Source organism: Capronia coronata (assembly GCF_000585585.1).
Source record: "Capronia coronata CBS 617.96 chromosome Unknown acBCG-supercont1.1, whole genome shotgun sequence".
Lineage (NCBI taxonomy): Eukaryota > Fungi > Ascomycota > Eurotiomycetes > Chaetothyriales > Herpotrichiellaceae > Capronia > Capronia coronata.
Genome location: NW_006912893.1, coordinates 113232 through 140718, shown reverse-complemented (window position 1 = coordinate 140718; position 27487 = coordinate 113232). Strand labels below are relative to the sequence as shown.

The 27487-nt window shown below is 52.3% G+C and overlaps 14 protein-coding genes across 14 annotated transcripts; 8 read left to right on the top strand and 6 right to left on the bottom strand.

Moving 5' to 3' along the window:
* Positions 1-7: 7 nt before the first annotated feature.
* On the bottom strand, positions 8-2104 carry A1O1_00061 (uncharacterized protein; the record flags this gene model as incomplete). Its single annotated transcript, XM_007720982.1, has 5 exons — positions 8-1010; positions 1067-1150; positions 1197-1322; positions 1371-1477; positions 1526-2104. 5 exons carry the CDS (start codon positions 2102-2104, stop codon positions 8-10), a joined length of 1899 nt encoding a protein of 632 aa, XP_007719172.1.
* Positions 2105-4946: 2842 nt separating this feature from the next.
* On the top strand, positions 4947-5462 carry A1O1_00060 (large subunit ribosomal protein L14e; the record flags this gene model as incomplete). Its single annotated transcript, XM_007720981.1, has 2 exons — positions 4947-5072; positions 5130-5462. The coding sequence occupies 2 exons, from the start codon at positions 4947-4949 to the stop codon at positions 5460-5462; spliced, it is 459 nt and encodes a 152-aa protein (XP_007719171.1).
* A 996-nt stretch (positions 5463-6458) lies between these two features.
* Positions 6459-7394, bottom strand: A1O1_00059 (uncharacterized protein; the record flags this gene model as incomplete). Its single annotated transcript, XM_007720980.1, has 2 exons — positions 6459-6903; positions 6985-7394. The coding sequence occupies 2 exons, from the start codon at positions 7392-7394 to the stop codon at positions 6459-6461; spliced, it is 855 nt and encodes a 284-aa protein (XP_007719170.1).
* A 576-nt stretch (positions 7395-7970) lies between these two features.
* On the bottom strand, positions 7971-8426 carry A1O1_00058 (uncharacterized protein; the record flags this gene model as incomplete). Its single annotated transcript, XM_007720979.1, has 1 exon — positions 7971-8426. The coding sequence occupies one exon, from the start codon at positions 8424-8426 to the stop codon at positions 7971-7973; it is 456 nt and encodes a 151-aa protein (XP_007719169.1).
* An 837-nt stretch (positions 8427-9263) lies between these two features.
* Positions 9264-10041, top strand: A1O1_00057 (nascent polypeptide-associated complex subunit alpha; the record flags this gene model as incomplete). The annotated part of the gene is made up of 3 exons (XM_007720978.1): positions 9264-9509; positions 9612-9670; positions 9720-10041. 3 exons carry the CDS (start codon positions 9264-9266, stop codon positions 10039-10041), a joined length of 627 nt encoding a protein of 208 aa, XP_007719168.1.
* A 527-nt stretch (positions 10042-10568) lies between these two features.
* Positions 10569-11164, top strand: A1O1_00056 (ATP synthase subunit D, mitochondrial; the record flags this gene model as incomplete). The annotated part of the gene is made up of 2 exons (XM_007720977.1): positions 10569-11039; positions 11135-11164. 2 exons carry the CDS (start codon positions 10569-10571, stop codon positions 11162-11164), a joined length of 501 nt encoding a protein of 166 aa, XP_007719167.1.
* Positions 11165-11609: 445 nt separating this feature from the next.
* Positions 11610-13415, bottom strand: A1O1_00055 (uncharacterized protein; the record flags this gene model as incomplete). The annotated part of the gene is made up of 1 exon (XM_007720976.1): positions 11610-13415. The coding sequence occupies one exon, from the start codon at positions 13413-13415 to the stop codon at positions 11610-11612; it is 1806 nt and encodes a 601-aa protein (XP_007719166.1).
* Positions 13416-14696: 1281 nt separating this feature from the next.
* A1O1_00054 (uncharacterized protein) lies at positions 14697-16095 on the top strand (the record flags this gene model as incomplete). The annotated part of the gene is made up of 6 exons (XM_007720975.1): positions 14697-14856; positions 14906-15026; positions 15076-15635; positions 15684-15798; positions 15852-15983; positions 16032-16095. The coding sequence occupies 6 exons, from the start codon at positions 14697-14699 to the stop codon at positions 16093-16095; spliced, it is 1152 nt and encodes a 383-aa protein (XP_007719165.1).
* A 1060-nt stretch (positions 16096-17155) lies between these two features.
* A1O1_00053 (uncharacterized protein) lies at positions 17156-18079 on the top strand (the record flags this gene model as incomplete). Its single annotated transcript, XM_007720974.1, has 1 exon — positions 17156-18079. One exon carries the CDS (start codon positions 17156-17158, stop codon positions 18077-18079), a length of 924 nt encoding a protein of 307 aa, XP_007719164.1.
* Positions 18080-18565: 486 nt separating this feature from the next.
* A1O1_00052 (uncharacterized protein) lies at positions 18566-18825 on the bottom strand (the record flags this gene model as incomplete). The annotated part of the gene is made up of 2 exons (XM_007720973.1): positions 18566-18742; positions 18805-18825. 2 exons carry the CDS (start codon positions 18823-18825, stop codon positions 18566-18568), a joined length of 198 nt encoding a protein of 65 aa, XP_007719163.1.
* A 1371-nt stretch (positions 18826-20196) lies between these two features.
* A1O1_00051 (uncharacterized protein) lies at positions 20197-22152 on the top strand (the record flags this gene model as incomplete). The annotated part of the gene is made up of 2 exons (XM_007720972.1): positions 20197-20436; positions 20500-22152. 2 exons carry the CDS (start codon positions 20197-20199, stop codon positions 22150-22152), a joined length of 1893 nt encoding a protein of 630 aa, XP_007719162.1.
* Positions 22153-22251: 99 nt separating this feature from the next.
* Positions 22252-23634, bottom strand: A1O1_00050 (major histocompatibility complex, class I; the record flags this gene model as incomplete). The annotated part of the gene is made up of 2 exons (XM_007720971.1): positions 22252-23391; positions 23479-23634. The coding sequence occupies 2 exons, from the start codon at positions 23632-23634 to the stop codon at positions 22252-22254; spliced, it is 1296 nt and encodes a 431-aa protein (XP_007719161.1).
* A 396-nt stretch (positions 23635-24030) lies between these two features.
* Positions 24031-24772, top strand: A1O1_00049 (uncharacterized protein; the record flags this gene model as incomplete). The annotated part of the gene is made up of 2 exons (XM_007720970.1): positions 24031-24158; positions 24208-24772. The coding sequence occupies 2 exons, from the start codon at positions 24031-24033 to the stop codon at positions 24770-24772; spliced, it is 693 nt and encodes a 230-aa protein (XP_007719160.1).
* A 1226-nt stretch (positions 24773-25998) lies between these two features.
* Positions 25999-26699, top strand: A1O1_00048 (uncharacterized protein; the record flags this gene model as incomplete). The annotated part of the gene is made up of 2 exons (XM_007720969.1): positions 25999-26084; positions 26150-26699. The coding sequence occupies 2 exons, from the start codon at positions 25999-26001 to the stop codon at positions 26697-26699; spliced, it is 636 nt and encodes a 211-aa protein (XP_007719159.1).
* Between the last annotated feature and the right edge of the window lie 788 nt (positions 26700-27487).

The window sequence follows — 27487 nt, the reverse complement described above, 5'->3', positions numbered from 1 at the left end:
TTATGAATCATCTTCGAAAGCGACCGCCGACTTTGGGAAGTCTGCGTCGACAGGATTCGACCGCTGCTTGAAACCGTGCGGCGAAGCCTTCCTGAGTAGTGTTCTGCGCGAACCCGGCTTTGACGAATTTGGCCCAAGTATTGGTCAAGACCAACTCTTTGATACTGAGCTCAGCCTTGTCGAAGACGTTGGGACCGAATGTGTCGGGAATTCCAATGTTGGAAGGAAGTCGGTCGCCGAAATTGGTCATCTTGAGCTCCTGCAACTGGCCGACACGCTCTGAGTCAGGCTTCATCAGCTCGTCCCGTGCACCTTCACCGACCGCCGTCGACACGATGGATAATCCGTCCTTGCCGCCTTGACTTTCCAGGTCATCTGAGAAGTTGGAAGACCAATGGTTCTCGAACGGAGTCGCGGCATTGGCGGCTGGCTCGGCGCAGACCAGGGAAGCATATTGTTCGAAAACGCCTTCGAGGTCTCGGAGATGAGCAGACGAAATGTTGATGGGGAATTCCGAGTACCTTAAGCTGACGAACGAAGCGTAGATGCCGACGGCCAGTTGGAATTGTTGACGGATCAAGACTGGATCGTGAGGTTTCGAGGGTTCCTGTTTGCGTAGAAAGCCGGAGCGGGGACTCGCAGACATCCAATTCGCTTTCCATTGACGCACGTGTATCAAGAAACTGATGTTCTCTCCGGAGAAGTCTTTCAATGCCGAAAACATGAGTAGAGGGGACGGGTTCAATTGCAGAGTCTTCTCTAGGGCACTCATGGTGTACATCTCCCCTTGACGACTGTTGGTGGTGCTTTTGACAGACTGGCGACTTGTGAATCTTGACCGGGCTTCGACTTTTGTCGAACTGGAGGTGAAGGAGCCATCTGTTTTGTTCTTCTCTTCCCATTCTGCAATGATTTCTCGTGTTTCCCTTTCAAGCTTTCGGTTCTTGAAGATCTGACAAAATGGCACGAATATCACGCACGCTTGCATGATCACAATAGAGGCAGAGAACCTGGGGGTCGTAAGTTACGTGCTGCATAATATACTCACTGAAAAGGAAGGGCTTACCATAAAGGTGGAGCAAAGTATTTGTTCACTGCTTTCATGGGACTGGCGTAAAGTGCAATCAACCACATTGGGGAGGCAGGCATTCTGGTATGGTTAACAAAGGTCACCCTTATCAGCCGTGAATACATACCCAGCAATGACACAAGCCACAGTTTGTGACCGCCAGCCATGAACATCGTCAATTCCACGGACTCGCCAAAGAAGAATAGGGGCATAAACCCAGGCCCAAAAGAGCTGCCAGGCAATTGAAGGCCACCTGTCTCAATGTCAGTATCAAGTGCGCGACGCATGTTGCTAATCTCACCATTCCCATCCTCTTCGGCAGGCGGCCCTTGAGGTCACCACTCCCGTGATGCCAAAGCTAGGGTGAAACTTTCGGGATATGAGGAATACAAACAAGGTGACGAAAAGCTGAGATTGTCAGTTTGGGTCAGATGTGTAGCGAGACTAATCACTTACTTGCACAAGCATACCCATTCCGATCCATGCCATGGTGTTCTTTGTGGCATTATATGCCTTCAGAGTTTCCCACCACTTCCGCCAACCTCGTGCAGTTGGTTTCCTTGACAGTTGCGGCTCCAGCAGGGCATCACCTCGGGCATATCTCTTTTGGGCCGTGGCTATGGAGAGCAGTTGAGTATTTGTCGCATGGAATAAAGCAATCCCCAGCGGCAGGTAAATGCTCATGATCCAGTATTCCGTGGCGCATGGGAAATATCCATTCAGGACATATGCAATCATACAAAGAACCCAGTAGACGTGAAGAGTAGCGACTGCACTGATTGCAAGCGGGATATTGCGCATGCGCAGATAAGGCAGGTTTCGGTGACGGATGAGGAAGATGGCGGCAGGGAGCAAGAGACACGTCCACGCGATGACAATGCCGATGTAGGTGTTGCCAAGTCCATCGGTATTGAATCTCAAGGCCATGTCGTAGCCGTTTGCATAGAACGGCTGGAGTGCAGTGGCACTGCCATCGAGGTCCTTATCAACCCCGCGAGGCTGGGCGCCGGCACATGGAGGAGCAGAGGAAGCCATCCGTACCAGCGGAGAGCGAGCTCAACTGAAGATTTGGAATGGAGGACAAGTTCTGGCTGTCAATAGGTAGGAAGATTGGAAGGAGAGAATGAGTTGCGTGAGAAGAGATGAGTGAGTGAGACGAGCGCGTGTCGTAAGCAGCTATGCGACGCACGATATCCAGCGTGCTGTCTGAGGTACAAGTGAGGTCTGCTGAAGAGCTGGGCAGTGTCGCACAGACACGGAGATGAGAGGAGAGAAGGAGACAGCAGCGTGAGGGTAGAAGCGGAAAGAGATGAGAGACAAGGCGAGTAGTGGTCATGGAGGAGTGAGTCGTCAATGAGTGAATGAGTGAATGAGATCTGACGGCGCAGTCTGGACTCTCAGAACGACATACGACGGAAGTGTTCATTCACCTCCATCAACTAGGGCTCATTGCCTTGCCATTGTCATGAGTCTCTCACCTTCGACACTCTGCCGCGGTGCAGTATGAGTTTTATGTCTTGTTTCACCGCCAGCGAACCTGTCTTCGGGTTCTTGCTTCAGCCCCAGTCGTGGCCTTGAACCTCCATCCAAATCCCTCCCATATCACACAGCTCCTATCCGCTCCCGCGAGTCTCCGTGTTCAACACACCTCCATTTCGAATTTGGGTGCTGGTCTACGCGATTCGGGTGGATGAAGATGGAGGAGGTCAGGTTGACAGACAGGAGCCTAAGCCTTGCGGCTTGCAGCTTGGACGCTAGAAACAAAGAAAACGGCACGAGTGGGTTGCGTTGAACACCCTGGTCATGCTCCGGATCACCCTCGCATTTAATTCCTGTATCACTTCTCCGTGCAACCCTGCCGAAGGTTCGTTACACGACTGATCTGTCCCGATACTCTACGTCTCCTCGTCCGGCCTACTATGTCACCCTCCAGCGGCACACTGGAGTGCACTCTCGGCATCGATACCAAAAAGGTGATCTCAGGCAAGCCAATCGGATACTCGGCAATGCCAGCCAGGACTGCGCTCAGGGCTCCCAGCATAGGAGCCCACCAGGACCTCACACCCGACGTGTCGAGCATCCGCCCCGTCTACATGTGTTACGACTGGGAAGACTTTTGATACCTTGGCCCATCAAGTGAAGAGGAGGGATTGCGCGATATACTGGTCCAACAGCGCATGTCAAGATCAAATCGCTTGTGGAACAGAGCCGGCATGTAAGGCAAGCTTGCGTTGAGTTCGCATATGTTGTGTTGTACCGATCCGTTTGTGCTTTGCTGCTACCTCTAGGATCGTCCGGCCGTGGCAGTAAAACACATCGCCAACATACCTTGTGGAAGCCAGGTCACACCAGGAGAGAGCTGATGGGATGGCCGAATCTCACTGCACTTGGGCAACGAAGAAATTCCCCTGATCTGCTAAACCACCGCATGTCACCTTCATCTTTGCAGCCAACTGCGATTGAAACGGCTCGTAGAGACCCGACTAAGCAACTGACAGCACAGTGTGACATGATTGCGGAAGAATGAACGCTATTTCCTGCTTGTGATACGGACAGCGTAGATTATCTTGCAAGGGGTCAAGATATCCGTGGAACGATGGACAAACACTTTCCAGTTCCATATGCTAGGGTGGGAGGCAGAAATCTACGTGGTGTAGTCGACTATCGGCGCTGCGCAGGCTTCCATGGCTGGTTGCATGTCCACGACCAGTGGACGGCATCTACACTTCCTGCTGAGAGCCGGATACTGTGTCTGACACACTTCCAATATACCTTGCCTTGCACTGCCATGTGCGCCCGAATCCAGTCTCTCGGTTGGCCACGGCGAAGTCTTGTCATGAGGTTGCAATAGTCTGCGTTTGTGTTCAATGCCTACCTGGTACCTACACCTGGTGATAGTCAGCATCAGTCCTTGCAAATCAATGGAGATGTTTGGAGATGGAGATTCCCTCAGAGATCTTGGTGATGGGGTACGATCATTTCAAATTTGATCATTTACTATCTAGTGCATAGTGGTCTAATCATCGGAGATAGGCTTTGGAGAGAAAAGAATCATACCTTGCTTGACGGGATGCTTAAAGCGACGGCAAACTGCCTATTATAGCATCGTAGCAGACATCAGATATTCTCCATATCGAGGCCATGTCAGACGGACAGCACTCGACGAAGCTGGACTCGCAAGGGAAGGAAACCTGTTGGTATTGTCAGTCGGAGTTATATTTTGAAGATGGCTCGGAATTCAAAGAGTGGCGAGTAGTCGAGTTCAGCATATGTAAGAATTCAATATCATGTCCCCAGCACTGTTATGAGACTCCGGCGAGAGTCTCCAGTGCCGAAGTCAATCGCAAATTATATCATCAGAATAGAGATGTTGGGGTGAGCAAAGGAAGCTGTGGTTTGCTTACCGTCACACTCAAACAGAGCTTTGCCGTGGTCTGGAATCAGATAAGCAAATGCAAGTCAGTATACCAGACCTCAAAGACCCAAGTGGTCCAGGACATCATGATGAATTGTCATAAAGAGCTGTAACATCCAGCAACGCAGACATTGCTAGCGAGTAACCACAGCATGAAAACAAACGGCATGCAGTGGTCGAGATGGTTGTCGAGAACTTCAAGTTGAAGTTCAGTCGAAAACTTTTGCCGGCTGCAGATCTGATGCCAAGATTTCGGTCTTGGCGGGATGTTAGATGTGTCGGCCTTGGCGCACACATGTGCCACTAACAGACTTGAATTGCAAGTCACAGCCGCACCACACTTGTCCGACGACACAACCAGCGACAATTAATCTCCCAACACACAACCGTTTGGTACATCCTCCTCCGACTCAGCAGACCGTCGACACCGTTACTGATCGTGCGCGCAGTCAATTCGGCAAGATGTCTAACGTCGATATTAAGCCGGCTGGGTGGAAGTTGATCGAGGTCGGAAGAGTGGTGACCCTCCGCTCAGGACCTTACGATGGCAAGCTGGCTGCTATCGTCGAGATCATTGACCCTGGTCGGGTACGTGTGTCCAAAAACCGACGCTGAAGGAATACGGGCTTACCGCGGACTTTTTAGATCTTGATCGACGGTCCCTCAACCAAAGAAGGCGCAGCTGTTCCCCGTCAACCCATCCAGACGAGCGCCGTTTCTCTTACACCCTGGGTCATTCCCAACCTACCAAAGGCTTCCGGCACCGGTGCCTTGAAGAAGCTGTGGGCGAAGTACGATGTCGACAGCAAGTGGGCAGAGTCATCCTGGGCCAAGAAGAGAGAACAGCAGGACCGGAGGAGAAACCTGACGGACTTTGAGCGATTCAAGGTGATGAGGCTGAAGAAGCAGGTGAGTTCCACAGCGGCGATCGGCAATGTCAGAAACGCCGACGCCCACTCCGCATATCCACAGTCTTGAGAGGACTTGAGGCTGACGAACAGGATATCTAGGCGCGATTCGAGACGTTGAAGGCCCAGGCAAAGATCCGGGCGGCGGCAAAGGCATAAATTCGGCATTGATTCAGGCGTCACATGCAGTTTGACACGTTTTCAAGATCAATGGAAGGCATGCGGGTTGTGGGCATGTCGTGAAAACCCCAATTGTCAGGGGCAATTGACAAACCCCCCATCCGTGGTGTGGCTACCTACTTTTTCCCGCCCGGGTTTCAGGCAGGACATGATTCAATAAAATTCATGGATTGCGGCATGGTTTCAAATCACAAGCTTGATCGATCGCGCATTATGACAGATGCGACTGAGGATGGATTTACACACAGGTGCAGGACTCAACCGTGCTACTCCGATCATGCTCAACTCTTTCAACTTTGAATTCAACCTTGTGGACCATCGCATTGGTTTGTCTCGAATCTGAATCAGCAGAGTCCAACACTTCCTGCGTGCGATCCAGCCTTTTCCTTGTCTTCCGCTTTCTTCTTTAGATTGCGCTTGTCGCTGGAACAACAGGACGTTCTCGTATACGATCGTGATATGTCCCCTGACACTCTGACACTCTGCCACACGGCTGTTTCGCAACTCGGGGTTATTGGAAACACCTATGACCACAAGCGAATCTGCCTGCGCAAGTGATTGTGGCCATGGACTCGTTGGGTCATGGCGGATGCTTGATCTGGTTGCCCAGCTCGCCCAAAATCGTAGAATCGAGACTGTCAGTTGCAACATTTGATTCTACCCAGTCGCCATGCGCTAGCTGACAATGACGCCAGTACGGTGACTCCCAGCAGGCCGCCGAGCAACAACGATCCCATTCTTGTGTTGAGCCCAAGGGACATCAGGTGCCCAATCCTGCCGTTTCCCTAACACGTTGCCAGAGCCGACTAATAATTGAATCGCAAGCGCAAACCTGTACTCAGTCCTCATGAATCGAATCCGTGTCCTACCATCAAAATACAAGGTTCTATGCCGACTTTCCTGAATCAACACTGTCTAGAACGTCAGCAACCGAAGCCGACGGGGCATCTTCGTACAGTTTCTGTCGAGCTTGGTCGGCCAGCGTGCCAGTAGGCCCTGTCTTCTCCTCCCGCCGATTTAGGAAAGACATATACGTCTGCCAAATCACAGCGAAGAAACCCGAGACCGCGAAACGTAGATGGGCGGGTATGAGGGTGAAGTTCAAGGCGGTGACTAACGGCCAAAACTTCGCAGAGCTGACCAGGCTTTCCGGAACCGTGGACACGACACGGTGCATGATGACCGAGGGAGGCTGATTCGTCAAGACGGCTTGCATGCCGAAGAAGTACGTGTTGAAGACGGGCGCGAACAGGAATTGCTGGATGAGGACTTTGACCATGATCGACGTCCATTTGGAGGCATAGTTGAAATGGCTGCCCAGGAACATAAACCTTTGGATGGAGACCAAATGTCAACACTCCGTCCGCTCATACAGCCTCCAGTCACGGAAGACGACAGAAGCGGTATCCTACCATTTATACCCTGGGATCGAAGCCGCCCCTCCCACAGCAAGCATCCTCAACGTTCGACCGCCGTCATAGGGCTCTCCTCCCATTTCTTGCGCCAGGAGATCTCCACAGAGATATGTGGTCAAAGAAGTCGCCAGTGTAGTGGTCTTCGGTCTTTGCCGCTGCACGCGACTGAACCAACCAAAGAAATCTTGCACTGGGCCCAGCCTGTGATACCACAGTGGGCTTGGGACGTCGATGAACGAAGGCTCATTGGAATGAGGGACCTCTGTCACCACGTTGTTCGGGGTATGGGGTGTCTTTTGCAATTCTGCCGTCTTTATTTGGTCTTTGGTAAAGCCATCTCTGCTGAACGGTCGTCGCGCGTTAATGAGCCGACGCTGGCAACTACGTGCCAGTGCCTGGATAGACATCGTTATAGGTGTGCTTCGGGAAAAGACAGCCCTGATTGTGGCCGGTGCTTTGGTCTCGACGAGGCTTCAGCTGGGGGATGCTGAGATTTAACAACCCCGAATCGCATCATATGGCAGCCAGACCCGGAACGGAACATGACACGGGCACAATGTTGGAAGCTGTAAAGTGAGATACTAAGTAGTACGTATTGCCTACTTCTGAAGCTCAGCACATATCAAGGACTCGGAGTGGAAGTCAAAGTAATTGATTGACGTCACAGCCTCATTTTGGAGGGAGAAGTACAAGTTGCTGATAAACCAAATACTAGTGATACAGCTAACAACTTGAACCACTGTTATAACACAACGCACTGCGATACAGTCTCTAACGATCATGGCGCCCTGAACCAGGCAACATATTCAAGACTTATCATTTCTTCAATGTCCCGGCCCTCCCAAAGCGGTGCGTTGAGGTTTCTCGCGAGCATCTTCACTAGTGGTGCTGTTTAGCTCAGCGACAAAATTCATCCCATACCCAGATATCTTTCTGATGTCCGTGGGAGAGGTCGATATCTCTTCAAGTATCATTGGGAATGGTCAATACGACCTTTCCTGTTCCTGTGATCGAAAGGTTGGGTCTTCCCTGAGTGCACTCTGATCCGGACCGATCCCAACCATGTCTACTCCACGCGAGTCGGCGTCAGGAACAGGCTCTGGCCTGCCATACTTCTTCTCATACTGCTCTAAGTCCTGCTCGCGCACTTCGTCGCCGTCGTACCCAATTCTGGGATCCAACTTGTTCAGCAGCTCCGAGTCATGCTTAGAGGTCTGACTGGTTCGGCCAAAGGATGGCCCGCCGAACGTGTTGGGAGCTCGCTCCTGACCCTTGCCATCACCGCTTCCTACTCCAAGGTCAGGATCACCTTCTTGATCCGCCGACTTTGTAGGATTGAAAGAAGGCGAACCAGACGTTTCCAGTGCGCCTTGATCTGCTCCTATGCCGCTCATGCCATCGCTTTTGCTCGGTTTCAACTTCTCAAAGAGCGGAGACATGTCGAAAGACAGTCGGTTGTTACCTGACGCTTCAAGCCTTGCAGCCAAGTACAGTCTAATCCTAGTATGCGATTTCGATCTCGGTTTCTTGTGGTGTACGAGCAACGTGGCTTATCGCTGCTGAGCAGAACTCACCTGGCAATGCCACTGTATATATGTATAGTGTTCATCTCTTCACATCAATGGAAGACGTCATCCTGCAGAACCGTTGCACAGTGTTATCTTCGAGGCCGTCTTCAGAGATGTTGTAGCCTGTGATCTGGCACCTTACGCTCGGAGTCCAATCATACCATGGTTGGCTATCTCTCACCCCAGACATTCCCCTCAGGCTCGGGTCTGACAAGGGTGCTCGGTGGAAGAATTGATGCCGAATGATATCTCACACGGCTCGAACGAGCTGGGGAAAAGGACAGGGGTCTTTTGACTTATCTATCGTTCGTATAAGTTTAAGGAATTGGGCCTGAGGACTTAAACCTAGAGGTGAACCATCTACGTAAATTCTAAATGAGGCTTGGTTAAAGCGGCGCCAGCTTAGATCTGGACCGCCAAGACCTGGTGCTGCTGGAGCTCGGCGTCAATGCACCACATCGAAACCAGCTTCGACATCGAAATCGACAAAATTCAGCTGCGCATCAACGACACGAAACGACACAATTGTAAGCTGTCTCCCGGTTACTTTGGCCCCCAGAAGCATTTCCCTGCAGAAAACTTGGACGAAATCTCGACAGAGGGCGAACAAAGCAAGGGCTTTGTAGCGCAGTTTGGTTGCGACATTGGCTAACCTGGAGTCCAGCGCAGCTATACAACATCCCACCTATCACTTCCTAGTCTGTCATCATGGCGAACCCGAGAATAGAAGAACTTCCAGACGACGAGCCCTCGAAGAAGGTCGCGGCTGATGATGCGTCCAGCTCATCCGACTCCGAGGCTGAGGGTGCGGGAGAGGGAGAGGCTAACATCCCCGCTGGCTCTGCCGTCGCAGTCCACAGCCGTAACGAGAAGAAGGCGCGAAAGGCTATTGGCAAGTTGGGCTTGAAGCATGTCCCGGGCATCACACGAGTCACGTTGAGAAGACCCAAGGGTGTAAGTGACCTCCACCGCAGATGGAAGATAGAGAGCCAGATTATCTCCTCCGGTCATGCGATTTCTGAATGAGTTTTCAGGAGGCTAACGTGTGGGCTACAGATTCTCTTCGTCATCTCAAACCCTGATGTCTACCGCTCGCCAACCAGCAACACCTGGATGTGAGTTTAATCTGAATTCGCACAACAGATCCTATCTGACAAGTACTAGCATCTTCGGGGAGGCCAAGATTGAAGATCTCAACTCCCAGTCACAAGCCGCCGCTGCTCAGCAGTTGGCTGCCGCCGAAGCCGCCAACACGGATCACTCTGGTCACGACCACGGCGCTGAGAATGGCAAGGGCAAGGCCGTCGAAGACAAGAAGCCCGAGGAGGAAGATGATGATGACGAAGAAGTGGACGACAGTGGTCTCGAGGCTAAGGACATCGAACTGGTCATGACCCAGGCCTCGGTGTCGCGGAAGAAAGCCATCAAAGCCCTCAAGGAGAATGGCAATGACATTGTCAACTCCATTATGGCGCTAAGTGTATGATCAAAAGCACTCAAAAGTTGTGGATCTGCCTGGCTTTGAGTGGTCTTTCCTCGAGATTGAGGAACCAACTTAGGCATTTTAGAATGCAATGCTAAGCGGCACACTGTGACATGCTCGAAAAAGCCGAAAACTCCTGACCTACCCTCTTTGCTATATCTGCAGGCGATAGGCGACCTGTTGTGGTAGACAGCCGCTTCGTGTTCATAGTAGTGGGATAGTACCTAAAGTAAATGCGCGACGTCACAATAGGGCTTAAGGGACCTTGGAGAACGGTGGAGATCACGTGACTGTGCCACCGATTCAGGGATCTTTGCCGAGCTCGGGACAAGACAACTGGAACCTCAATCCTCGCAGGACAAAAGCTCGACGACCAGCTCTCGACTGCACCAGCACCCCTCCACACAACCCGCCAAAATGGCTCAAGTACGTGCAGAAGCTCTACCCGTGTCTGTGCTAGCATCTAGCAGAGGCGACAACCCGGAAAATGGGAGGTCATGGACTAACGTGCCCACCAGTCTCGCGCAGCAATGAAGCTCGACTGGAGCAAAGTCAGCTCCCAACTCGGCCTCCGCGGCAGCACGGCGACGGCGCTTGCGAACTTCAAGAAGCGAAACGACGACGCCCGCCGCCGGGTGCAGGTTCTCTCCGAGCAGCCGACGACGGTCGACTTCGGCCACTACCGCTCGGTGCTGAAGAACACGGCTGTCATCGACGAGATCGAGCAATACTTCAAGACGTTCCAGCCTAAGACGTACGACGTGAGCAAGCAGCTCAAGGCCATCGAGAGCTTCGAGCAGATCGCCCTCAAGAATGCCGAGGAGACGAAGTCCAAGGTCGAGGTCGAGCTGAGGAGCTTGGAGAAGGCTTTGAACGACATCGAGGGTGCCCGTCCATGGGATCAGACCACCGTCGACGAGGTCGCTGCCGCGGCACCCGAAATCGACGAGTACACCGCCAACTTGGTCAAGAAGGGCCGATGGATGCCTCCTGGGTACTTGGTACGATATATATTCCTGCTGCGTCACCGCAGAGTCCCTCCTTTTCTTTTGGCCGTTACGAAGCTCATCATTGCTAACCTGTCGACGCGCTACAGGAGAAATTCCCCAACCTGTCTGTTCTGTAGACGCCGCAGCAATCCGCAGGATGGCAAAATATCTGGGTGGTTCAAACATTCCGGAGAGCGAATTGTGTATAGTGGTTTAGAACAATTCATTGGGTTTCATACAACAGAAAACAAATTCCACTGTGTTTGATGTGTGCATACTTCGCATGTCATTGTTTTGACAGAGTGATCGGTACAGGTATCATTGGCCTTGCAGAGCAGCTAAAGGAAGACATGGAGTCAAGCGCGGGCGCCGCTTGTAATGACCCAATGCACAGGCTACGGAAGCACATCCGCCTACACCGATTGATGTGATCTCTAACTTCAGGTTGTTCTGCGAGTTCCGACCCATTGTGATACAATTGCCAAGGAAGGAAAGAAAGCTACATTTGACATACTGGATGCTGCATACGCCAACGTTCGTCGTCCTTGGCTGCCGACATATCTGCAGATACTCCTGCTACCATCACAAACCTGAATCCTGCTCCGTATAGAGTGCGGTTGCAGAATACGCGTTCCACTGCGCACACTCCTGCTTCCAGTCCTGGCCGATGGCCAATGTAGTTCTGATCTGGTCAGGCTCCTCCAGGAACTGCGCCCCCAGGCCTAATCCGACGTGCCATCCGATATGACAATGCATCAACCACGCGCCCGGGTTGTCGGTGATGAAAGCGATGACGAGATATCCGGAGGCGGGAAGCATTGCAACATCGCGACGCGGTGGATTCTTGTAGTTCAGAGTCTGGGAATTGTTGAAGATGCCGGCATCCGCGCCCAAGACGTAGAAGTCATGGCCGTGCAGATGGATTGGATGCGGGATGGGAGGAGCGATCGTAGCCACGGCCTGGATGACCCAATACGACCATGCGTTGGCGTTGGGCAGAGAAATCAGATTCATTTCCGGCGAGTAGCTCGAGTTGTTGTCCAGCACGTACTGCAGGGTCGGCTTGCCCCATGGGACCTGGATGGCAGTGAAGTTCAGGTTCCACTGAAACAAGGTCTGTTGCGCTTGGTTCTGGATGATGGCGAAGCCCACGTCGAGATGCGACTCCTGCGGGATCGTGTAGTTGTCCGGCACGTCGAGTTTGACGTACGGCACCAAGTTCTTGTTCGGATCGGCGCAGTCCGAGCGGGCCGGGGCATTAGATTTGGCAGAGCTGGACGGAGCCGTCGAGGTGTCGCCGACATAGCTGAATATCGCGAGGGAGTTCTGGTTCAAGTTGCTGCTGCAGCCGGATTGCGGCACGGCGTGGAACCAGTAGCTCCCCACGGGCTGGTTGGCGTTGATGATGACATCGTACCGCTCGCCGATGCCGAGGAACAGCCACTGCGTCGTGAACGGTACAATGGGCACAAAGTCAGCCGTGATGACGGTGAAGTTGTGTCCATCCAGTCCGACCTTGAAGTTGTCGTTGGTCGACGTGTTGATGAGTCGCAGTCGATGTTTTTTGCCCTTGGTCAAGCTGGTCCGACTGTACTTGCCTGCGGTGCCGTTGGCGTTGACATTTGTGCCGTTGATGAGGATGTTGTCTCCCGGCGGTGGGCCACGTGGGAAGCCGCCTCTCTGGATCAAAGGCGCCAGCTCAAATGCTGGTCGGTAGTACCAGTCATTGATCGGATATGCTCCCAGATCAATGTCGTAGTTGGACGTCGCTGGGCCGTCGATGATCATCGTGCCCACCACGCCGTCTGAGTATTGGTCGGAATAGTGGCTGTGGTACCATGTTGTGCCGAACTGTGTGCAAAGGAACGTGTATGTGCGTGACTGGCCTGGGGCGAGGGGACACTCGGTCACGCCGTTGGTGCCGTCCATATGGTTCGAGTGCCATTGGCGCAGGCCGTGCCAGTGCATGCTGGTCCCGTTCGTGGTCAGGCTGTTCTTAACCGTGATCTGCAGCGTGTCACCCCAGCTGGCACGGATCGTGGGACCTGGGTATTGTCCATTGATTGCATAGACGACTCGGGAAACACCGTCCAATGCCATGGTGGTGTTGGTGACTTCCAGATGATACTGGACCACCTTGCCGGTGTTGGGCCAGGTGTTGTCATAGTTGGTTGCGATGCTGAATCCATTGCCCCAGCATTGGCGGGTCAGTGGTCCATTGGTGCATTGTGAGTCGGGTTTCTTGGTGGTCGTGGCTGAGCTGGTCGAGGTCGTAGACGCCTGTCTTCGCACCAGATGATTGTCAATCCGGATCAGTTCAACTTTGGGGAGGTAGGCCGCCAGAGCCTGGCTAAGCAATAGAGAAATGAGAGACAGAAAGAGCAACATAGCGAGCGACTAGAAAGAAAAACAGAGTAGATTGATCTGGAAAAGCACACGGAAAAGGGAGGCTCATTGTTGATATGGGAACGTCGAGCCCCTTTCACAGATACTCTTCCACCGCTTTGCATACCTGCGGTCCAGAATCTGGTACACGCAAGACTGGACCGACATGTCTTGGACCCTGACAGCGTTCCAGAGCTTGTCGTGCTACAATGGAAGGATTGTCGTCACATTCGAGGCAACACCGCCGGATCATGATCGTATCGAGGTTCAGCGGTACTGAACCTGGCGGGGGCCTCGTGTGGGGGAGGCACCAACCGAGACAAGCAAGACATGCATGCAATCTCCGTAAGGCTGTTGTCGCAGTCCAGTCTTTCAATCCGGCCTGGCCGCAATCAAGGGGGCCTGCAAGAAATGCTTATAGCGAATACTCGACGTGCAATGGAAGAGATGGAGTTGATTTGATGAACAAGTCCCGAAAGGGGCGGAAAGGTCATGTGACCCAATATCACATGATCAGCTGCGGACTTCGGCCTCTTTCGGCGCCGTGACACAGCAGCTTCAATAAACACCAACAACAACCCTCGCATCAACTTCTTCACCCTTTCGCTCCTTCATCCCCTTCGTCCACTTTGTTATCGAGCCACGCCGATCCAGAAAAGGACTTCTTGCATCCCCAACTCGGCTCCTTCATCTGGGATCTCGGGCCGCAATCCCTCGATGGAAATTGAAATTGCATCCCTTCTCTGTGGGTGATTCACCCTGTTCAGACTTCTTCATTTCTGGGCCGCCGTAAATGGAATCTTCATCGTCACACCGCATCCTCCTATCGAGGCTCTGCAGAGCCGGAGTGGCGGATATCCTCTGATGCTCATCGCCAGACCCTGTGATGCCAATCTGTACGGTTTGTTCTGTTTGCAATGTCCGCATTGCTCATGAGACATGGATCCAGAATGCAATCGTTGCTTTTCTGGGTTGCACACACACCTTGCAGTTTTTTGCATCATTGTCGATCTGGTCTCTGCTTGTTTGTTGTCTCAGCCACCGGAGCCCGAATTAGGCCATCCAGGGATGCAGCCTCGTCTCGCCAATGTCCTCCCGGCCTGGAAGGTAAGATGTCTTAGATGACAATGCCTTTTGAGTTGAGGGCGTGAGGCTTTCGATTGTGTTGCCTTGCAGTTGACGCACGTTGGTTGAATACAACGGCTGTGCTTCCTTCAATATATGCCTTCTAAAATCTTCCATCGCATGGAAATTGTCAATTCACTTCCAATCTTTTTCTCAACTATGCATTGGTTACCTTGTTCGCTGTATATTTTCCTGGCGGTGGCGGGTCAGTCTGCCGCCGACTGTCTGTCATATGGTTACGACTTCGTAGACGGCGGCGGTCCTTACTGTATCAATACGACGTCTCCAGATTTCTTCTCTTTTGGAACCGAGTTCTATGGTGAGGCGACCAGTCTACCCATGGCAGATCGGGTGCTGACATTGACAAGGCTGTCAGCCATCTGACAGTCAAGGTGACATTACACCCATTCTTATCGATCCAAATGGCGATGAATACTTCTGCTCCGACATTCCCACCCAGCCTGACGGCTCTGACATTGTGTCAACATGGTATGAGATGAGACAGCGTATGCGAGGCTTTTGCTGATACCCATACCAGCAACGTGCCTGGGGATGAGTTGACCAAATCGAGCATGTGGTCCGGTAACTGGATAGTGATCATCGAAGGGTTGACCTTCGCCTGGATGAGAACCTTCTCTGTCGTCGCCGGGCCGCCGGTGGTGGTCACTTCCACTCCTACTGCTACCTTCACGGTCACATCGACGCCGTCCACCACGATCACGACCACAATTACCAACGTCTTTTCGACGACCTTGCCACCCTCGACAACAACTGTGCCGTCGACGACTTCCACGCGAACCATTACCACCACGCCTTCACAAGTCACGGTATATTGGACGTCAACCTCGACACGCACTCGCACCAGCCGAGTTTTTTCTAAAAAGGCCGTGACAACGACTGTGACAACCACTTGCCGGACGCAGCCACCCAAGAGGGATCCGACCTGCACCATCCGCCCTTCGAAAGCGTCGCTCGCAGCCAGCAGTGAGACGTTGAGTGCAGTTCCGCGCATTCGTCGTGGTGAAGGACAACTGTTACGATCAGGTCAACGCAGCCCCATCCAATCGCGAGATGGCCAGCTCTTCAAACGAGGTCCAGGTAGTGGAAGTCATTGCTTGGGTTATGCGTGAGACTGACTTGCGACAGATCTGTGCACAACGACCTACCTGCAGACTACACTCGTGGTTTCGTCATACACGACTGTTACAGCTCCAACCAGTACAGAAATTGACACTGAGAATGCCACCACCACCTCCACCATGTAAGCTCTTTAGATAGTCCAATGCCCAAAGCGGCTGGCTAACACTTCATCAGCACACCACCAGTTGTGACCGCATATTCTGGCAAGGCCAGGACTACTACGACGGTCACGGCGCCAACTCCTACACGCACTCGCACTAGCAGGGTGTATGAAACTGTCTGGACCACGAAGACCATTTGGGCAACGTATGTACTCTCACAAACTCCTAGATCACAAGTTAACAGTGCCTGCAGAATTACCTCGACTGTCAAGACGTCGCCGCCCGGGGTGGTGTGTGCGACCACTGCGGGTCACTGAGGGCGTTCTCTCCTGTCAGCCAAAACGCATGCACGGAGGAGTTTCAAGTTGGGGGTATTCAATATTTATGGACTTTCTCATTTTCCGAGGACATGTTCAGCTATATTGGGGTCAACGTCGTTTCCGAGTCTTCATCTGCGCTGGCTAACGTTCACCTAAATCATGAGGAGAAATACCTCTCCTTTCTCCGCCTTCTTTCGTATGCCCAGTTGTCAAATTGCTTGAATCCTGTGATGGAAGCGGCACCCGACTCCAAGAACTTCATTGCTGACGGACTGGCCACCTTTCCCCCATCACCACTCATCCCTGTTATGAATCTTGAGACCCGTGGTAAGAAAGCAACGGAGTAGACCAGGCCACAACTTGCAGGACAAGAGATCTGCCGTAACACGAATATGAAGAGCATTATTCTAGTGCGACAATGTGATAATATATTTCGAGCTTGAATGATGCTAGACTCAAATGTGTAAAACCCGCCGCCTTGAAAGTTGATGAGGCTGAGAGTCTTCAGAGGATTGATCGATCCAATCCAAGTCCATTGTACTTGCAGGCAACCGAAAATCCAGGCCCTCCGACTGTTCAGAGGTAGCAGCCAATCACAATCATGCCGGAAGATTATAACCAATAGGAATTCATACGCCTCCCCGTCGGAGGAACAATTCGGCCGATTCCCCGCTACAATTCCTCCGCGTCTTCATTCAGCGGGCGCATGTGCCTCTCCATCGGACAGTTCAGCCTCGTAGAAGCGCGATATTGCGACAACGATCGGCGGGTCTTGCGGTCTTTGGATTGCTCTGGACACTGTTCTAGCAGTGCGCCTGGACTCATGGACTCGGCAAGACGCCATGAAAGTGGTGAGATGTATAAAGGTATGGATGATCCGTGAGTTTTCAAGGTGGGAGGTTTATTTCAATCACTTCCACTACCAACAGCAACAGCAACAGCAACAGCAACAGCAACAGCAACAGCACTCAGTTGGGAGATCATCACGAGAACAATCCTCAAAAGCAATACAGGACTTTCTTACAGCAACAACCATCAAACCGAGACAGCAACAACCATGACCTCCCCACTATCATCTCAAACAACCCCAACAGTCGTCTTCTTCGGCGCCACGGGCGGCGTGGTCAACGCGGCCCTCGTCCATACCTTGAAAGCAGGCTACCGAGCGATCGCGCTCGTGCGCAATCCCGAGAAACTACGCGCTCAACTAGCCCGTCAAGGTGTCGACGAAGCCCTCATTCACAACGATAGTGATGATGTCGACAACGCCAGTGGCACCAACACTGGCCTCACCATTGTCCAAGGCAACGCTCTCGACCTCGATGCTGTGAAACGAACACTCAGCTTAGCCACTACAGGTGGCCGTCACTACCACAGCCCTGGCGACTGGCATATCGTGACCGGCCTCGGCGGCTCGCCCAAGCTCACCTTCGACTGGTGCCACCCAGGCCACATCGCGACGCTGGACGACCCGACCATCTGCGAAAAGGCGGCGCGGACGCTCCTGACGGCCCTGCGCGAGGTATATCATGGCAGCTCCGAAAAGAAGAACGCGGCACTCGAGCAGCACCCAACCAACAACAAGCCGCTGTTGACGTTCGTCTCGACCACAGGGGTCACGCGCGGCGTGGAGGATGTCCCGTTTGTCATGCGCTTCTTGTATCATCAGATGCTGGCCATTCCGCATGCCGACAAGAAGAAGATGGAGGATCTGTATCGTGCAGAGGCGGAGAAGAGTGGCAAGGGTGACGAGGCCGTGGTGCGCAATGTCGTGGGTATTCGGCCGACTTTGTTGTCTGGTGGTGTGTCGTGTACGGATGCCGTTGGACTGCACGCCGTCAGGAGCGGGACTGAAGATTCTCCGGCGATCGGGTATAGTATCAAGAGAGCGGATGTCGGGCATTGGATCTTTGAGAATGTGATCGATCAGGCGAAGAGACGGAAGGAATTGGAAGGCCAAATGATCACACTGACGACTTGAGTCGTGTATTCGGGCTTTTGCAACATTTTCTTCATGATATGGATAGTGCACGGCGTTCAAAGTCACGCATGGAAATTAATGGGTTCTGGGAGATGGTGTTAAGGATACCACATAGACAATCATATAATACTGGGAGGAGTCGAGGCAAGAATCGAGCATTGTGTCTTTCAAATCACGCCTTCTTTCTTCATTAGGCTATGCGCATGGTATCAAGGGTATCGAGAACACGAAGGTTCATAAAGTACAAAAATGCGCCATGCGGGTGCGAGTTGCCAATCTATGCCACCACGTATCGACCACGACCAATGGCGAGATCATGCTCATGTCCCTCTTCCAGCCGTGGCCAACTCCGCTTCGCGTCCACTCCATCTCAAGTCGAAATCTCTCTCTCGGTCTTCTCATCCAACAGTATCCTGGTTTTTTTTTCGGACTCTCTCGAAGTCTTCTCTCCAGCTTGCATTCGGTCGTGCTGAGAGAGCCCGGGGACTAGACTGTACTCGTTGTATGGGTACGCCGGCTCCGAGTGTGGCGGCCGCAGGTCAGGCAGGAGATGATGATGTCAAAGAGGGAGACAATGCCGCTGATAATGGCAGTGAGGATAGCGCCGATTCCGTTGACGATGGCCATCAGGATAGAACCGATGGTTCGGCAGATGGACGTGAACTGGCGAGGAGGTCAGTTGTTGTTATTGGCAAAAATGCATCTTTTGACAGGCTTAGACTTACGCATGAGACGACGGCACCCATTGTGACTGGACTGGATTGTTTCTGAGGCTAAGTGTGTGGAAGTTGGTGTTCTTGTGTAGGAAGGAGCAAGTGTGATGTCTGGAGGTTTGGTTTGGGTTGTTTATGAATGTGTCTGTGCACAGATAGATTGGAGGTTGAGGGTCTGAGGGTTAATAAAGGTGAAGGAAGGTTGGTGGCTTGATTTATTTAAGATCAGGTGTCTGGAATATTCAGAAAAGGAGGTTGGGTTACTAGGATCACGGCGTGGTCACTTCCCTTTGTATCATGATCACCGCCGCCGACCACATCACTACATCATTCACTTGTCGATGTCGTCCTGGCCTACTAGTAGATCCAGTCCACATCGTGTTTTTCTCACTCGGTATTAGCGCCTGCAAGTATCCTCCGGTTTGCCTCGTCTGGCCAATGTGAACTGCTTTGTCCCAGTGATATACCAGCGGTATGACGTCCATCTGGAATCAATCTCGGTCGCCCAAGGCTGAAAATGGTGAAGAAAAGGGCACATCTCGGCCAACCCCCCGGACGCATGCCGTTGCACTAAACCGAACACAGAAGAATCCTAGTGGCACAGGGCAAGGATCGCGGCAGGAAGCCAGTCAAAGACAAGATGGGCATCCAAAGACGAACGTCATGCGGCGCCAGAGCAGAGAAAACAAGGCAGATGCTGGACCGGATCCTTGTCCCAGCACAATGCGTCGACGTCATTTGTTGATCCGTGCAGCGTAAGGCTGGTGATCGGAGCTTTTGCTGTGGCGTCTGTGGCGCTCTGTCCAGGATCTTGTTTACCTGGTATGTGGGCAATTCGGAGATAGTGGCGTTCTACTGTGGCTTGTGGCTTGAACCTCTTCCAGCGCAGGTGGCGGTGCAGATAGCAAACAGCGTTCCACAGCAGTGGTCAGGCTCTCTGGATGTCTGCTCAAACGCATCGCATCTGTTAGCTGGGAACATCACAGCTTACTGTTACAAAACATTACGTAGGATCATCGATCATCGATTCTACGGGCACCGGTCGAGGCGTCAAGTCACCTCCCCAAAGAACCGGTATAGCACAAGAATATCCCAGGTAGTTTTGGTGCCAACTTGCGACCTCCCGCTCAAGACTAGTCAAGGAATAGAAAACGACATAAGTGCTTGCGGAATGTCTCAAGGGCCAGGCCGTTCAACGAAGTTGTTGATTCCACACGACGCGATATCGTATCTGGGGCGACTTCCGCGAATTTGACGAGATGATTGGCGGAGGCGACAGTACTTTTCATTGGTAAAATGTACATGGCACCTATCTCGAGAAGCAGAAGACCGAATCCCCTCATAGATTTGGCGAATACGAGTTCCACCGAGTGTCTTGCCTAGGGAAAGAGAGCTTCAACTTGAATGGTGCCCGACTTCGACTGGCCTGTGGAAGGCCTGACTGGCTGCTTCAGCCAGAGACTCTTGTTGACTGCCCTGCTGCCCGTCGGCATCCTTTTGTTTTGTGTACGCTTCGCATCCCATGCCTTCCGTTTGCGAGACGAGAGTCCTGTCAGATACACTATCTCTCCTCCTCCAGAACTGAACACCACCTACGGTGCGAAACTCGAAGGGATAGACCACCCATCTGCAGATGTGTCTGAAGTATGTACACCAAAGCCGGTGCATTCACTGCTTTCAAACCATTATACTAACTACCCGGGCTAGATCCGCAACGGTTTGATCTACCCTCGTTGTCCAGCGGATGGCCGCAGCCTTGGGGCGCCCATTACTCCTTCGACACCTTCCTCAATCGACAATGCCATCTCCGCTGCCGCCAGAGCTCAACTTCCATGGTCGCAAACCGCCTTTTCCGAGCGTCGTCGAGTCCTCCGTACCCTTCTACGACATATTCTTGACCACCAAGAAGAGATTGTCACGGCATGCTGTCTAGACAGCGGCAAGACTAAGATTGATGCCTGCTTCGGAGAGATCCTGGTGACTGTGGAAAAACTACAATGGACAATCAAACATGGGGAAAAGGCTTTGTCGCCGTCAAGGCGGCCGACGAACCTCCTCATGTGCTACAAAGCCAACACGGTCATCTACAAGCCGTTAGGGGTGGTGGCTGCGTGTGTCAGCTGGAATTACCCCTTCCACAACTTCATTTCGCCAGTGATCTCGGCCTTGTTCGCTGGAAATGCCATCGTCGTCAAACCTAGTGAACAGACATGTTGGAGCAGTCTCTACTTCACGGATCTGATACGAAGCGGCCTCCAGGCATGTGGTCACAGTCGAGACCTGGTGCAAAATGTTATTTGTCTGCCCCAAGTTGCGGACTATCTGACCAGTCATCCTGGATTGAGTCATATCACATTTATTGGCAGTCGAGAAGTTGCCCACAAGGTCTGCAGCTCGGCAGCCAAGGCGCTGACTCCGGTCACGGTCGAACTGGGAGGTAAGGATCCGGCGATTGTATTGGACGATGCAACAACGCTCAAGAGAATCGACCATGTTGCCGCCATTCTGATGCGTGGTGTCTTCCAATCCGCTGGCCAGAATTGCATTGGCATCGAGCGTGTCATCGCCCTTCCTGGAATCCACGACAAACTCCTCAGCCTGGTGCTTCCCAAGATCCACTCACTGCGTCTCGGCTCTGTCCTCCTGTCCTCTGCGAATGACCCTCCAGATATGGGCTCGATGATCTCGTCCCGTAGCTTCCAACGCCTCGAAGAGCTTATTTCCTCGGCCGTCGCCCAGGGCGCAAAGCTTCATTGCGGTGGCAAGCGATGTCTCCACCCTAACTATCCTAACGGAACCTACTTTCAGCCCACCCTGCTCGGCGATGTCACCGTGGACATGGAGATTGCGCAGCAAGAGCTTTTCGCGCCCGTCTTTTTGCTCATGAAAGCACAGAGCGTGGACGACGCCATTGCCATGGCGAACTCAACCCCCTACGCTCTCGGTGCAAGCGTGTTTGGCCATCACCGCGCCAACGTTGCCAAGTGCGTTGCCGGGATCAAGGCCGGCATGGTCGCTGTCAACGACTTTGGCGCATTCTATGCTTGTTCGATGCCTTTTGGCGGCGTCAAGGGGTCCGGCTATGGTCGCTTTGGCGGCGAGGAAGGTCTGAGAGCACTGAGCAATATCAAGAGTGTCTGCGCCGACGCATCTTGGGCCATGTTGCTTGGCGTCAGCACCGCGATCCCGCCCAAGTTGCAGTATCCCGTCAGTCGAGATGGATGGGAGATCTGTAAGGGTGTGGTGGGCACCGGGTACGCCCTGGGTTGGCGGGAATGGGTTGGAAATGTGGCCGGGCTGGTTCTAGCATTGCTCAGAAGTGATGCCAGTGCTGAAGTACAGATAATGGCCAAACAGTGAATGCCAACATAGCAGGCCAACAACGCCCAACGCAGCTCTATCATTGCTGTATTCAATGCACTTTTCCATTATGGACAGGCATTCACGGTCTCATTACTTTTATGACCATGAGATGGCTACCATGATGGCCGCCCCCACGAACATGGCGCCGAACTGGAGTGCTGTCTTTTTCAGCTCTTGGCCTTTGTTCGGCCCGGTCTCCAACAACTCGGGAATGACAGCCACCGTTCCCACATACAGGAATGTTCCCGCCGTAAAGGGCAGCAGCATATCTCCCCACTGCAGACTCGTGCCCGCTATGCCCTTGACCGGTCCAACGGTGTCAGCGGCCCCAGCACCACCGTATTCCTGGACAAAGATACCAATACACGTGCCGAGGAAGGCACCCACGGCGGTCAGAAATTGAGCGCCCATGGCCTTGCGCTTGGAAAAGCCTGATTGGATCAGAAGGGCAAAGTCGCCGACCTCGTGCGGGATCTCGTGGAAAAAGACGGCCATGGTCGTGGTGGCGCCCAATGCAGGCGAGGCATAGAAACTGGTGGACAAGGCCAGCCCGTCGGTGATGTTATGTGTGAAGTCGGCAATCAGGTTCAACAGGCCCGCCAGCTTGACCGACGGGTTAGTGGGCGTAGACGTAGCATCGTGTTCGGCTCCCGATCCGGCTTTGTCGTCGTTGTCATTGTGATCTTCTTTACCGGCATTGCGCTTGCGTAGTTCACCGCCGTCAGCTTTCTGTTTTACAACACCTGATGATGTAGATGCAGCTCCCTCCGCACTATTTGCTGGGGCGGAAGCATGGGAGTGGTCATGATCATGTGAATGTCCACCTCCTCCTGTCGCGATGCGTAGAGCCTTGTCCATAGCCATAAACGTCACCAGCCCCACAATGATCCCAACTCCTAGTAGCAGATTGCGATTCGGTTCGACCATGACGAACTTGACTCGGTCGTGCTCGTCTTCGCCCAGGAAGATCTCGGGCAGGAGGTGGAACAGAGTGTCGCCCAGCAACCCGCCGACCGCGAAGGCGACCATGACGCTCAGAGACGATGGGTCGATGTTCGGTGGACATAGTGCGAGTAGGAAGTTCGGTGGGCCGGAAATGTATGCTGTTGCTAGAAGCGCGTTGATCGCGGGCGACGAGGATGGGAACAAGAGCTCGAAAAGTCTCGTGGTCAGAGAGGTCTGAGCCGGGCCGTTCTTGACTTTATGCTCGGAGAGGTTTTGCACAAAGGCACATTGCTGTCACACGTTGCTGTGAGTAACTGCAGTGTTTGACGGAACGAGCCATGGCTGGCTGGTTTAAGAAGTCCGGTGGTCACATCATACCTGGAGATTCTCTTGGATTTCTTCGGGTGTCAATAGTCCTATATCCTTTTCTTGCCCGAGAAGTGTCTCTGCACAGACAGAAACAGCCAGGCCGAGACACAAGGCATACAGAATGTATTTGATTATCTTGGAAGGCATGGCTCGTGTATAAGCCATCGTGTCGTGACGGAGGTGGACAGAGTTGTGGGAGTATCTTGTCGGCACACGACTTTGTGAGGAGACATCTATAAGAGCATGAGAGCATGTAGCCTGCAGAGGGACAGTTCACAGTTCAGGGGTACATCGTCAATGGGCAGCTTGCTTGTCTGACAGGACAACTTATAGGATATCAGGCAGTCATTCTTCCAACAGGTCTCTGTCAGACATGCCTTTATGCTTCTCCCCTGAATGGCAGGTCTGCCGAAATCTTATCGATAAGATGTCAGAAAAAGTTGTCTGCGGAGGATCTGAGGGAACGACTGAATGTTTTCAATGTTTGAACGACTAAACTGCAACCGTCGCATACCATAGACTAGTTCTCATCAAAGCAAGGCTGAGAAGCACTAAGTCAATATGGGCCGTGAAAGACAGAAAAAGAAGAACAGATCGTCCAAGCCGACAGTCAGACCCAAGTCGAACAGGACAAAGGCTGGGAAGAAAAAGGTCAACTTCCTGGGTAATGAGACAATAGCCAAAAACTGGTAGGTGATCAACCATATCGTGAGAATTGACCACAGCTAATATCTTCAGGGATCGTACTCTCACCGTATCGCAAAATTACAAACGCCTTGGCCTGTCCTCCCGATTGAACGCTGCAACTGGTGGCACTGAAAAGAAAAGAACAAGAGATGGCGACATTGAGGAAGAGATTCGAGACTCCCTGGCAATTACGGGACCCCGAGCTGCTACCAAAATCACCGCTCAAGAAGTTCAGGTTGAGAAAGATCCCAAGACGGGGCGCATCATCAGGGTCATCCGGGCGGAGACTGACGAGGTCAACGACAACCCCTTGAATGATCCTCTCAACGACATCATGGATGTGGATATGGAGAAACCACAGTCGAAACAGAAATCTAGCGTGGTTGCTCAGCTTGAAGCTCAAGCAGCAGAAGAGGAAGCACTCTTGGCCAAGACGAAGCGTCCAAGGAAACAGAGCCAGAGGGAAGAAGAGTGGATTGCGAAACTGGTGGAAAAGCATGGTGATGATATCAAAGCCATGGTCAGAGACCGCAAGCTCAACCCTATGCAACAGTCAGAGGGTGATATCAGCAGGAGAATCAAGAAATGGAAAGCCTCCCACGAAGCAACAAGTTGAATAATGAATCAACAACAACCTGAAAGAGCTTACGCCGAGATTGTTCATGTGAACGACGAGCCACTGGCCTTGTCAGGCTTGGACACAAGGAGACAGTAGCAGGAGAGATGACTGTGTGTGCTCCACATACCGCTGTCTGGATATGGCTGCCAAAGGAGCAACGACTGCATGATCCGGCACTTCAGGCCTCAGCCACCACTGGCCAGTGTCCGTACCTGGCCCAGATTGCACCGAGCAGCAACACTATGCAATGCTGCACAGGCTGTGGCCTTGACAGACTGTCAGGCTGCTGGATAGGCTTTGATCCATGGATTGCCCACCATCATTCGATTTGGCACTTCAGCGCATCCCCGAGCAGTTACGCCCTGGTCTTTCCAACCTCATGAGCGATCATAATCCACGGCAGGACATAACGGGTGGGAGTTTGAAATGAGTGATGATGGGAGACTATCCCTTTCCAGGATGGAAGTTGTTGATTGCTTTCTATGCTCCCAAACAGCCTGGTATGGGGGAACTACCGTTGAAGCCCTGGCTCAGAGGCAGACAATCACCTCCTGCAACAAGGCTTTGCGCTGTCAATTGGCAAACCCGAAAACAATCCCCACAGCCTCACCTTGCAAACAGAATAGGCTTGTTTGCTGTGGATTGCTGGCTTTTTCTCTGAGGGAGGAACTAGTGGGCAGTATCTGGCTGCGATATAGCAATGCCGAGAAATAATGACAGCTCCATGGTGCTCAGGCGACCACGATTCTTCTTCTGTAAGCCCCCGTGCTCTCTCTTCGTAATGTCATTCCGCACCATAGGTCCAACTTGAGGTAGGATTGCTTCTCGATGGCCCGCTGCTGTTTTGAACCGTTGAGACAGCAAGCCTGCATGGAGACTGTAAGTGGAAGCTTCTCAACTCCCGGCCTTCTTCCTCCGGTGAGCTTGGATGCGCCGAACACAGGGTAGTATGTAGGTTCTATTCTCTAGGGGATTATGGCGGTCGACAAGGGAGAATCTCACTGTCGCAGCCAGACTCTCTGCCAGACAGAATCCCCTGTGTTAGCAGGCAATCCCATTCTACCTGCGCACTGCATACTGCATGTAAACAAGCGGTCAACATGCTGGCTTCCACCCTCTCTCTACCAAACCCAACCGTCAATAAGCAAGCAACCTGAATACCACATACCTTTCCTGACGAGCCTCGGCGTTGATTCTCCACAATACTCTCGGCGACAGCAAAGATGAGCACCTCTTCTACCAACGTTCCATCGACCACGTCTGCTCCGCTCATTCCAGACAAGATTCTCCCCAATCTGTACCTGTCAGAGTACGTCTAGACGTCCTTTCTTGCATCCTCTTGTGTCCTGGAGTCTCTAACCGAGCTGTGAATAGCATCCACACTGCTCGTGCAGTCCTCAGCCCGAACTATCCTGCTCCCGGTCGGCCTGAGATCCGCTATGTCCTCTCTGTGATTGACGGTCCAGACAAGCAGCCACAAGTGTCGCCTGGCCATGAAGAAGACCATGTTCTCCACTTGATCAGCATCCGTGACCATGGCAACATGGACCTCCTGGAAGTGCTGGACGAAGCACTCAACTTCATCAAAGCCGGTCTGGCAAACAATGACGGTGGAGTCCTTGTCCATTGCCAAAAGGGAATCTCTCGTTCCGCATCCGTCATCATTGCTTTTGTCATGGAGGACATGAATCTGGACTTCGACACAGCCTTGCGCTTTGTCCGCTCTTCCAGGGCCAAGGTCAATCCAAATGCGGGCTTCCAGAGGCAATTGGAGTTGTGGCAACAGCTGGAATACAGTCTCTACGAGGCTGATGGGCAGCAGAAGGAGGAGTATCAGATCTGGAAGGCAAACAACGAGGAACAGATCCGGAGCTTGGGTGATGGCTGGAAGAAATACCTCTCGCCGAAGGAGGCACAAGGCTGAGTTCTCGTGTGGATACTCGATTAGTATGCCATGCTCAAGAGCAGAGCGTCTGGCTTGCTTCTTTGCCTGGATATCTTGAGATAGGCACACAATGATACCTTTTGCTGCATCCTTTTGTCGTTCTTTCCTATGGATAGAGGTGTTCTACAACAAGATGCATCCAGTAACAAAGAGCAGAGCCTCTGCCATAGCATTCCTACATACTAGTAGCCCTATGGACATCCCTTTCCATGCTCTTGCTGTACTAGGTACACAAGATACCAAACTTGGTGTTATGATCCCATTTTCGCTGAGAGTGGAGACAGTATGGAGTGGCTCCGCTTTTCTTCCCAAATAGGACATATGGTGTCCAATAGACAACCAGCGTCCTCCTTAAGCTTATTTTGTCCTGATGCTTGTCTTGCCACCCAGGCAGCCGCCCATCATCTATGTTTGTCTCTTTTCATATTTTCAATCTTGATGTTTCCATCACCATAGTGTCAGTTCTGCATAAAAGGTACGTCTATTTACTCTTACTATATTACAATGTTTTGATATACTGGCGGCTTTCAGAATACTAACTTGAATATATAGAGACATCAAGTAGGTTCACTCCCAAGCCAAATCTGCACATCATATCCTTAGGAAACCACCATTAGCACCACCTATATTGTACTTGAAGAATACCAGAAGCCCACTATAAGCACCATGTATGTTCAAGCAAAAGATTACCAGGAGATCTCTGGCAGTATCGGGCAGACAGTATGTGTATGGTCATCAGGAGTTCTCTTGATCTATTATAGTTGCTG